Genomic DNA, 12,584 nt, shown 5'->3' on the forward strand with positions numbered 1-12,584 from the left:
ACATTAACATCATAAATGTTTGTGAAACTGGTCTCACTATTTTTTCAGGCACATACAACATAATCGAATTGGATGCAAATCATGTTGTTGCACTCACCAAGAAGCACTTACCCATGGACTGGAAGGTGACCCAAGGTTATGTGACATGGAAAACAGCAGAAGATCATCATCCACCAAAGAGCTGGCTGGCTGAATTCTGGAAGTTTCTTAGCACTGAATGGAACGAGTTAAATCACTTTATTGACATGCCTTTAATACCACTGGAGCCTCTACAGAGTTCAGGCAATTCTGTACTGTTAGCAAGGTTGCAGAGTAACACAACTTTGATTTTTCAGAGTAGCACAGGATCTATCTTGTCAGATCATGTTCAGAAAGTGTTAAGGATGGTGGGGTGTACAGTCATAAAAAGAGATGTGTGTCTTAGACATCATGACATTGAGAGGTATGTTCTTCCCGCTTCACCAAGAAGTGTTCTACAAGTCTTTGTGAACTCACACAGAGATAAGGTCATCAAAGGCATTGCCTCTGCTTCATCACAGGAAAAAGAGGAGTTGAAAGTGTACCTCTCTTCTTTGGATTCTCTCTCAAATGCTGAAAAGAACTTGCTTTCCATGTTGCCAATCTTCAGAATGATGTCTGGGAAAGATGTTGCAGTTCAATCAAAGCAAGCAGTTGTTTCAACCACCAAACCAGCCATTCCAAATGATCTGCCAATGCCTGAGACCATTGTACAGTGTGCAAATGAAGCTGATCGCAGACTTTTGACTCTTCTGAATATTGAACTCTTGGATGCCGCTAAGTTGGCTGTTTGTTTGGTTGACTGCATTGAGGCAGCCTCTTTCCAAAAAGGTGAGGAACAGACAGTAATGACCTGGATACTGAATAATGGTAGCCTTCTACTCTCACAAAGTGAGCAGCTGCTCACGAAAACTAAAAATCTCAAATTTATTGAGACAACTCATGGAGAACACAAACACGCCTCAGATGTTTTTGATCCAAGAAACAGGACATTTCAGGATCTTTTCGAGGCAGAACTATTTCCCCCACCTTCTTATGCAAACAACCAGGAAATGCTTCAAAGTTTAAAAAGCCTTGGCCTAAAGACAGAGCAAAAAGAAATATCTACAGAAAATATACTCCAAGTCATAAATCATATTGAAAAGCTTTGTGTCCACTCACCAGATAAGGCATATAAAAAAGCACATACTCTTGTTCGAGTCCTGAATGAGAATGATTTCCTTTCAAAATTCACCAAGGCACAGATAGAAGAGCTGAAGCAAAGGCAGTGGGTGCCCTGTGAAAATCCAAAGTTCTTGAATGGAAGCGTTTGTAGAAATCTTAAGAGAGGTCTGTATAAGCCGACTGAAGTAAGGGATTCAAAGTATTCTTCAATTGTTGGATATGTAATGCCACTTACCTCTGAGCTAACAGGACATGTCTGCAAAAATCTTGGACTTTATGAACCCCCTCCTGTTGAAAAAGTCTTGGAGAACCTCTCTGCACTGAGATCAATGGTCAACCCAAATTCAGATTTTCCGTTTAAAACCGAGCTGCACAGTATTTACAAATTCATGCAAGACAACATGAGAAATTTCACAGATTTAATAGACACAAAAAGAATCCCCTGGATTTGGAATAAAAGTGAGTTTGTCTGTCCAGGAGATATAGTTTTAGCCTATCCACCTGAATTGGATCTAAGCCCCTACATCAAAAAAGTGCCTGAAGAGTTTTTGCAATATGAAAACCTGCTAACAAAATTTGGGGTGAAGAAAACTCTGTCCGATGAAGAGATTGAAGACATACTCCATGACATAAAACAAAGAATTGACTGCAGGTATCCTCCTCATGGAGACTTGACAGAACGTAAAGTGTCAATTGCCATTCTTGACTGGATGCGAAAGAATGAGAAGCTTTTAAAGGACAGTACCCCTGTGCCTGTCATGGCACAAAATCAAAACTTTACTCTGCAGTCTTTGTCCAAAACAGTCTTCTGTGACATCAGTGCTGAAGGACTGGATGACCTGAAACAAGACAATGAGGAGTTCTATGTCATTCATGAAGAAGTTCTACCCATCACTGCAAAATGGTTGAAAGTCCCATTCTTAAGTACTCGCATCTTAAAACCACAGTTCATTCAAGCAGAGCAAGAGTCATTTGGTATAGAACAATGTGGACAATCTGAACCAATTACTCAAAGAATTAAAAACATTCTGAAAGAGTATGATGAAGAAAGTGACATTTTCAAAGAAATGCTACAAAATGCTGAGGATGCTGGGGCAACCACATGTAAATTCCTCCTTGACTTCAGAAAACACAAAGACCCCCCGGAAACTCTCTTTGATCATGGAATGGCTCTCTGCAATGGACCATGCCTTTGGATCTTCAACAACAAGCTTTTTTCTCAAGAAGACTGGAGAAACATTGTCAAAGTGGGGTCAGCATCAAAGGAAAAAAAAGTTGAGATGATTGGAAAATTTGGGCTTGGATTTAATACTGTTTACCATGTGAGTGATATTCCCTCGATTTTGAGTGGGAAAACCCTTCTCATTCTTGATCCAAATGTCACCCATTTGGAAAAGTACATACTCAGCAAAGGAAACCCAGGAATTAAACTTGACCCATTCCAGGAACGACTGTTCAAATGGTTTCCTGGACAGTTAAAATCTTATGAAGGAATTTTTTATTGTGATTTATCAGTGCAAAACAGCAAGAAAGCTTACAATGGCACTTTGATTAAATTACCATTTCGCACTCAGGAGGAGGCCAACAAGTCAGAGATCAGTTCAAAGGTATATGATGAAGAGCGAATTATGAGTTTTAAAAATCATTTGACTGACAATTCACAAACACACCTACTATTTCTGAAGAGCATTGAATCTATGTCCCTTCAAATTGTCCCTGAAAACGCATCTACTCCTCCATGGAATGATCAGATCCAGACTCCTCTCAAAATATCCAGAGAAGTCATAAATCCATTTGCTGTCTCGAATGACACACGTCTCCAAGAGATCGCGAACACCTTCAGAAATAGTGATATCAAATGCCACAACATAACTGATGTCAACAAAGCACACATTGTTAAAATAGTTCAGGAGAACTTAGATAAATCCCTCACTCAGTACTGGCTTTTGTACTCATGTTTTGGGACGCATGATTCTTTGCAAATGTTCCAGAGAAGAAATGAACAAGAACATGTTTTTTCTTTTCCAATTGGAGGTATAGCTGTACCATTGTATAGAGAGGAAAAAACTAATGCATGGTCCCCCAATGAAAGCCTCTTTGGCCAGGCTTTTTGCTTTCTTCCTCTCTCAATTGAGACAGGTCTTCCAGTCCATGTCAATGGAACTTTTGCAGTGACATCTAATAGGAAAAGTCTATGGGAAAAAGGAGTGAAGTCTGAATGGAACAAAGCTTTACTGAAAGATGCTGTAACCTCTGCTTACATCACTACACTGCTTGAGCTGAAAAAAATGGCCCAAAATGGACATATCCAGAACTATTCCTTCCATACATTCTGGCCTAACACAGAGACAGTAAGCAAAGCATTTTTACCCATGGTTGAGTCTTTCTACTCAGCAGTTGTGCAGAATGCCAATGGCAAATCTCTGGAGTTTTTCAGCAATGGACATAATTGGTATTCTATGGACAAAGTGAGATTTCTGAATCCAAAAATTGAGGAGAACCAAGTAATTGGAGACATTGCCATGAAAGTGTTCTTGAGCTTGGGAGCTTCATATTCCAGTGTTGTTTCTCTCCCATCATGGGTAAGACAGAGTTTCATCGATTGTGGATTTGAGCCAGAGATCAAACAAAGAACAATCAACTGGCCTGAGTTTTACAACATTGTTTTTGAGAACTTGAGTTCTGTGGACACACACAGCAGAAATACTCTTGTGCTGAATGCCATTGACTTGAATGATCCTGCTGTTGATGACCTACTGAAAAGCTACCCTTGTATTCCAACACAGAGTTGTAAGAAGCTTCAATTAATCAAGCGACTTGTGAATCCTTCTGGCAAAATGGCTTGTTTGTATGAACTTAAGGAAGGACACTTTCTTGAAGGAACAGAAAATGACTTTCTCTTTCCAAAAAGGTTTCAACGACTTTCAGATCTGGGAATGCTGAGTGACCGCCTCCCTTTAGAGGAAATCATAGAAAGAGCAGGGAAGATATCCAGTGTTTGGCAACAGGATCAATCTGAATGTCGCAAAGGTCTTCAGTGCCTTGTGGAGTCAATGAAAGACTCCTCAGAAGATGTGAATTCTCTGCACTGGCACACACTGTCTCAAATACCATTCCTTCCTGCCTTAGTTCCTTTAGTTCAGCAAAACAAGAAGGCCACCATTCTTAAAAAACCCTGTGAAGTTTACAGTGACAGTTGTCTCAATTTAGTAAGCATGACAGGATTCACAGTTGATCATTCAAACCTTCAAGTACACAATTATGATCCAGTTCTCCAAAAATTGAGAGTACTGACAAATCCACCAGTTGAGACAGTGCTTCAGCAGCTGTTAAAAGCACACCAACACTGTGATACATTTGAAAAGACATCTCTCTTCAACATTGCCCAGTCTTGCTATGAATATCTCAATAATTACTTGTTTGAACAGAAAGATCCCAATCCCATTATTGAGCATGCAAAATCATTTCCATTCATTTTCATTGAGGATCAATTTGTAAATGTGAGGTCAGTGGCCAGAGATACAGAATTTGAGGAGAAACCATATCTCTATGTACTTCCAGTAATCTTCTCCAAATTTGAGAGGCTCTGGGAATGCCTTGGTGTCAACAAACAATTTACAAAAGAGCAATTTGTTGCTGCACTTAATAAAATTGAGAATTTAAATAAATCTCAACCTCTTTCCACGTCAGACCTCAATAAGTATGTCGCAATACTCATAAATGGGCTATACAAAATCAAAGAAGAAAAGCTTACAAATTGTCTCATACCTGATAAGAGAGGTGTGTTGACATCTTCAAAAGAGCTGAGATTTAATGACAGCCCATGGATGCCTGTCACAGCTGGTGTCAAGCTCGTCCATGATCTGATATCTCGGCCTGTGGCCTGTCATTTTGGTGTAACAACAACAAGACACCATACTCTGAAGAATCATTTAGTCAGTGAGTTTTCCCTTCATGCCAAAGAGTTTGGACAAACTGAGAAACTTCCTATCCGAATAAAAAATATAATTGATGCATATCCATCTAAAATGGATATTCTGAAAGAGCTCATTCAAAATGCTGATGATGCAGAGGCAACAGAAATTCACTTTGTGTGGGACAAAAGAAAACATAAGACAGAAAAGATATTTGGAAAGGAATGGGAACTGGTTCAAGGCCCGGCTCTTTGTGTGTACAACAACAGAACATTTTCTGATGATGATCTGCAGGGGATTCAGCAGCTGGGGGAAGGAGGAAAACATGGCACTTTAGGGAGAACTGGAAAATATGGACTTGGCTTCAATTCTGTGTATCATCTGACAGATTGTCCATCTATCCTGACCGGTGACAAATGGCTCTGCATTTCTGATCCAAATCTAAAATATGTGGAAGGCATAACAAAACAGTCCCCAGGCTGCATGTTTTCAGTTGATGATGAATTAAAAAAGTCTTTTAAGGATGTTTATCATACCTTTCTTCCAGAAATGTTTGCACTCAGTTCTGGAACCATGTTCAGGCTCCCTCTCAGGACAGAGGAAATGGCAAAACAATCTGAAATATCTAGACACACAGTCACAGACCGTGACATGAATGAACTTTATACTGCCTTGACTGAAGATCCTGAAGTACTAATTCTCTTCTTGAAACACATCACAAAAATACAGTTCATGGAGATCAGTGAAGATGGAAAAGGGAAAAAAGTTCCTTTCCTTATTGAAAAGAAATACACAGAAAAGAGCATGGTAAGCATGGAAAACTTCCACAGACATATTCGAGAAACCCTGATGTCAGGAACAGCTGAACCCTGCAAAACCATCTATGACATCCAAATCTCATCTGGAAATAAACAAAGTCATTGGATGATTGCAGAGTGCTTTGGCTTTTCAAAACAAAACTATGAGCAAAAAAAAAAGCATTTTAAAGTTCCTCAAGCTGCTCTGGCTGCATGTTGGAAAAGCTCATTTGACCACACATTTACTGGCAAGGCATTTTGCTCTTTGCCTTTACCTGGAAAAACTGGTTTACCAGTCCATGTGAATGCACATTTTGAAATAGATTCTTCTAGAAGGGATTTGTATAAAGAAGATGGCGATAGTCTGAAGACAGAGTGGAACCAGTCACTGAAAGTAAACATAATTTCACCACTCTATGCTGACCTCCTGTTACATCTGTGTTCCGTCATGAAGGAGGATACACCTACAGCTCTTGAAGACCTTAAGTCACAGCTAGAGACTTCTTGCCTTAAGTACTTTCCCAGCACCGTGCATCCTTTTCCATGGATTTCTTCGGGAGTAGACAAAGTCTGGCATGAGATGATCCATGAGGTCTATAGATCAATCAGCCAACGTGATCTTCCTGTCATACCCACTGTACATGCTGTGTCTGTTGAGTCATCACACCTTTCACAACAAAAATACACAGTTACCTGGTGCAGTCCATCTAAACCACATTCAGAAAATTGCCCATATTTTACAAGTAACGACAATGATGGAATTTTTGAAATTTTAGATGACACCGGGATGAAATTAGTGCCAGACACTTTTAAAATGCATGAAATAAAAGCAAACTTCAAATCAGCTGGTGTGAATGTGACAGAAGTCAGCGCTTCAACAGTGATGAATTTCTTGAAGCAAAGATGGTTGAATGATCCTTCCCAGACAACTAGTGGATTGCCTTTGCCCATCAACCAGACATGGATCAAAGACAAAACAAGATGTTCAAAACTTCTGAGCTTCTGCTTGGCAAATGCTGATGAGAAAAATGTCCATGACCTCAATGGGCTGCCTCTTCTCCTCACAGAAGATCAGATGTTAAGAGTCTTCGACTCTAAATCCCCAAAGCTGATATCAAGATTTAGCAGTCTTTTCCAAGGACATCTGGAAATGTTTGCAGACATTGATGTCAGTATAGACCATCTCCAAATTCTGCAAGAAGTAAAGTTTATTAAGGACTTAACAATTGACATAGCAGCAAAGTATTTGAAACCAGAACTTGATCAACTGCTCAGTCAGTCATTACCTGATCAATGGTGCCAGCTGTACAAAGCGGAGACAGGGACGATCAAATTGCTGAAAACATTATGGAGCTTCTTTGATGATCAAGGTAAAAGATACCAATATGAACGTCTAAATGTCTTCAGTGACATAAAGAAGGACTTTGAAAACAGCCCTATCTTACCAGTAATCTGCCCTAGTCAAAATAACACACATTTATTACAAACAATGGGGAATATATCAAAAGTGATTCAGTATCCAAATGAAAAAATAGCGTCCATTCTCATAAAACTGGGGTTCATGAAATTAGACTCCAGCTTTTTCAGTGATCTCAGACAGTTCTGTCACATGTATATGAATCCAGAACTCCTGCCAACAGGAGACAGCAGTGCTGTTTTGGGGCAGGTTTGTGATGTACCTCATTCACAGTTTGAGGCGCTGTCTAAAGAGGAATGTGTAGATCTTCAATGCTTCTTACAACATGGGATCAAAGATTCCAATAACAGTCAACATGAGAAATGGCTCAAGTCCTTGCCCCTGTTTGAGTCAATAACCGGAAAACGAGAAAGGATTGATTTACACAGAATGATATTCATTCTAAATTCTGAGCATCAGATTGACTTTCCAAACTTGTACCATGTCGATGGATGTGACAGTATTTTCCTCAAGTACACCTGGGTGAACCAAGAATTGGCAGAACATCTAAACCTTAAGATTCTAAATGACTTGGAGTTCTGTGTACAGTTTATTCTTCCTTCTGTGCACATGATGACAGAGGCCAAGCTTCTTGATTTAATGCGGTTTTTAATGAAATTTAGACCAGTGGACCCCAGCATTGTCTCTGCATTGAGAGACGTCAGATTTATTCGAGACATCCATGGGTCTCTTCAGGTGGCTTCATACTTCTATGATGACAATGTACCCCTTTACATGGTAATGCTTCCAAAAGAGAGATTTGTGCCAGAGACATTTTGGGAGATTTTCAGAGATGAATGTACTGAATCAAAAGGTAAACAAACTAAAGCACATCGTCTCTTGAAGGGCCTTGGATTGAAACATGAAGTGTCTGATGAGCAAATCATTCAGTTTGCAAAACAAATTGAATCTGAAACTAGAGGCAACAGTCCTCTAAATGTTCTTAAGGAAAGATCAAATCTCCTGTTTAGTACTATTTTGTCAAAGAGTATTGACAAAAACTCTAAATTACTGAACAGAGTTTCTAACATCAAATTCATATTTCCAGTGAAAATTCAGCAAAAACTTTGTGATTATCACAAGGCCTTTGCTCAAGAGAGGGAAGTTGTTGCAATCAGTGGATCACTTATTGACAAAGACAGTGATCACCATTATCTGATATGGACATCTATGCCAATCCTACCTTCAGAACTCTGCTCTTCACATCACATAAAGAAAATGAAGGATGTCGGAGCCTTGGAGACTCCAACCCTTGGACAAATAGCTGCTAATCTGAAAAACATCTGTAGGTCTCAGTGCTACAGTGACAGATTTCTGGAAACAAGAGAAACAGTATTTAACAAATTGTATGCATACCTGCAGTCAATAAATTTTAGTGCCTCTCTGTTCTCAGACCTCCCCATTATCTTGGTGGAAAACGGGACAAAACTTGTAAAGGCCAAACAGACAGCACTTGTGCTACGTGATGATCTTGAGTTTAGACCTTATTTGTACTGCATTCCCTCAAAGTATGTAAAATGTGAAGACTTCTTCAGGAAGATTGGTGTAAATGAGAGGCCCACCATCAATCAATATATCACTGTTCTTCAAGAAATCTATTCTGATAGTTCTGACAAAGACAGCCTCCAGGCAAACCAGCAGAAAGCTGTGAAGCGTGTTGTACAACAGCTGTTTTGCCTGCTGAAAGAAGAACAGAACAAAACCTCTTTCCAAAATGACCTACTTTATCTTCCATCAACAGATGGAAGACTCTATGAATCAATCACTTTGTTTTTCAACGACACAGTCTTCCAGCCTGCAAGACTCGAAGGTCCTTTGGAAACCAAGCTGAAACTGCTGGAAAAATTAAACTGCTGTCATCTTGGAAATGATCACTATGAACATCAAACATTGTTGCAGTTCCTTCCTCAGCAAGTTCGCCCCAAATTTCTCTCGGATGTAGTTTCTGAAAATCTGGAGAGAGCAAGTGTCCAATATTGTGATGAAGGGGGGTGTGAATTTAGTGGCTGGTTTGAAAAACACTTGTCTTCTGCTGAATTTCTTCATGGACTAGTCTGTCTCATCAGAGAAGACAGCAAAGGTGGGGTTTCACAGTCTGAAGCTGTAGGAAAGTGTGAAGATATATTTTCTAAGATTCAGATTATCTGTTGCAAAACTCTTCAGACTGAACTTCTGTTAAACCATGAGCCACTTGAAGGTAGTAAGGCTGAAACAGATGTTTATGTAAAAAGAAAGCAAAATGGATGCAGTTTCTACTTGAAACACAACGATGACATGACCCACAAAGTAGTAAATGAAGTTAATATGTGTCTTACTAAAGAAATCAATGCTCTTCTTAAGAACTGTCTGACCGCCTCAAGCCTTCTAGTCCTTGGGCAACTTCTGCTGTGTGATAACATGGAGGATGTTGAGAAAACCTTGGCAAAGCAAAACATTCATAACAGTGGCCACGAGGAAGGACACAATGCCTTACCGAAACCTGGATGTCGCATACCTGAAGAATGGCATGACTGCCTTGATATGAATTTCCTCAACAACTTTGAAAGTGGAGAGTATGTTGGCTTCAGCAAGGACGAATCCGGTGAATATTTCTATGCCATTGTTATCAACCTACTAGATGATTCAATGGGACAAATGAGACATTTTCCTGCCAGATATAAACTACAAGTTGGCAGTGATGACATTATTGAAGTAAGCTCTCTTGACCTTTACCAATTTAAACGAGAAAAGAAGGCAACTGTGTCAACAGGGTCCACTTGCACAGATATAGAACGTCTTTTGATATCCAGGCCTCCACCCAACACAGGGTCTACTTGCACAGATATAGAACGTCTTTTGACGTCCAGGCCTCCACCCAACACAGGGTCTACTTGCACAGATATAGAATGTCTTTTGGCATCCGGGCCTCCACCCAACACAGACTTTCCAGGGACATTTGAAGAAATCAAAAGAGAAATTGACCAAAGCTTAAATGAAATCTGGAATATGTCAAGTGAGGACAGACAAAAAGCCCTTAAACGTCTCTACCTCCAGTGGCATCCAGACAAAAACCCAGGCAATGAAGAACTTGCCAGTGAGGCATTCAAATACCTGCAAAACAGAATTGAGGAACTACAACAAGGGGAAACTGTACATAGCACATCCTCAACCTGGAGAGACTTTCGAGATTTCTACGACACGTGGAATACAGAGGCACGAAGACACAGGAGGGGACGTGAGAGGTTCTATCAGAACTACTCTAGAAGCCACTATAACTTTTGGTCATACCACAGAGAAACACCAAGGCCAAACACAGGAGAGGCAAAACGCTGGTATGAACAGGCTCAATGTGACATCAGAGCAGCTCACAATGACACTGGAGGAGATTGCTCAGAGTGGTGTCTGTTTAAGGTGCATCAGGCTGTGGAAAAAGCCCTGAAAGCAGCAATGTACAGGAGAAGTGGAGAGCATCCCAACAACTGCTCAATAACTAGCCTTGCTCAGCAGGTGTCCCATTACAGCTCACAGTTGACTTCATTACCAAACACTGTGAGGCAACTGACTGAACTTGGTGTTGATGGCAAAAAAACTCAGTATCCGAACTATCACCAATTTCCTCACATTCCAAACAAGCAGTTCAGCTTCGATAATGCTAGAAGTGCACTGGATATTGCAACAAAGCTTTTAGAAAAAATAGAAGAATACATTTCTTGAAGTAGCTTGAAACTATCGACTATGTTCCACTGAGACGATCATGAGGATCTATTCAAGTAACAATGCTGATCTTTTTTTAAAAATCTGTTTAGTACTGCTACCATGCATTCTTGAATTTCTTAACTCTATGTAAGCATGTTTTGATAATTATAAGTCTGCTTCTCTTCTTGCTTACTATTATAGCCTATTTAGCCTATTTTTTTATACTGGGTATACTTGTAGCAAACAGTAGAGCAATGCCAAGGTTATGAGTTTGATTCCCAGGGAAAGCATGAAATAAATGTATATCTTGGATGCAATGTAAGTTATTTTGGATAATTTTTTTTTGTAAAATGTGCATTCAAAATTACATTAGAATTAAAATGTCAATGTCAATCATTTAAAAGCATGGTTTTATTAAGAAATATTAACAGAAGTCAAAAGCTGTGTCAACCAAATATTCACTAAATGACAGAACTGCAAATAAAATGAATATTAAGTCACACAATCATCCTGCGATACAGGTGCTTTATGTGGTTTACAATCTTTGCAGCAAAACCATTTTTTGAGTCTATTGCAATATAAAATATGGATGAATGCTGTGTGATGAAAATACAAATTACAAACAATCCACAGGCATATGAAAATATTTAAGGTCATGCTGTAATGCTGTGAAATGAAGTGCATTACACATTTTCACATGCCCTTGAAAATTCAATGGTCCTGGAATCTGGATCCTGCTTTTGACAATCAGGCACTCCACTGCCCATTTGGGCCAGTCCTCCTCACACAGGGAACATTCAACACGCATGCGCAGAACGAGTGTGAATGAATAAAACCACTGGTCAGCAAGGAAGCCGTCCGGCAAGAGCATTCGCTGCTTCTCCCCTCTGGAGTTGATAGGAATGACTCCAGGGTCCACTACCACAACAACGCCGATTATGAGATAGTGCTCTTCCAGAACAACATTGGTCACCAGAGAAACAAGGTCCATGACAATCACATCACCTGACAGCGATATTATCACTGGTACATATCATATACTGTAAACAAAGGGAAATCAGTTTCTCTCTTTGGTGAAAGCCATTCAGTTAGCAGCCTGGTCACTGCCATGCTATCAAAATAAAAGTAGCCTAATGGCAAGAACACTCTTTATAATAATATGTACTTAATTATGACCGCCGCTAGCGTAGCTAGCCGGTCATATAGGGATTGTCAAAGTTTTTTTTTTTTTTTTTTCCCGTCACCTTACTGAATTTTTCGTCAACGATACCAGGGACACCGAAGCACCGGGGAACATGAAATTTGGTGGGCATGTAGCCCCACTAGACTTCTAAGGAAAAATTTCGTTTGGTCCCCGGGGGCCACTCCCCCCCCGCGCTGGGCCCCCCCAAACCCAAAAAAATGCAGTTTTTCCTAAATAACTACCTGAACCGTGGCACCGAGGATGAAGAAATTTTTATCGTATGTTGGTCTACTAGACTTTTACGGAAAAATTTCGTTTGGTCCCCGGGGGCCACTTCCCCCCCAGCGCTGGGGCCCCCTTAAATTTTTCGTCAACGA

At 40.0% G+C, this 12,584-nt stretch overlaps 1 protein-coding gene across 1 annotated transcript in view; it reads left to right on the forward strand.

Moving 5' to 3' along the window:
• LOC309503286 (sacsin-like) overlaps positions 1-11,515 on the forward strand; it is a 43,490-nt gene extending 31,975 nt beyond the window's left edge. The window contains exon 8 of the mRNA XM_082176011.1: positions 49-11,515. Coding sequence (XP_082032137.1) covers positions 49-11,042 — 10,994 coding nt within the window. The 3' untranslated portion in view covers positions 11,043-11,515. The remainder of the gene's footprint in view (positions 1-48) is intronic.
• Positions 11,516-12,584: the final 1,069 nt, after the last annotated feature.

Source organism: Leuciscus leuciscus (assembly GCF_965113295.1).
Source record: "Leuciscus leuciscus genome assembly, chromosome: 7".
NCBI classification, from domain to species: Eukaryota; Metazoa; Chordata; class Actinopteri; order Cypriniformes; family Leuciscidae; genus Leuciscus; species Leuciscus leuciscus.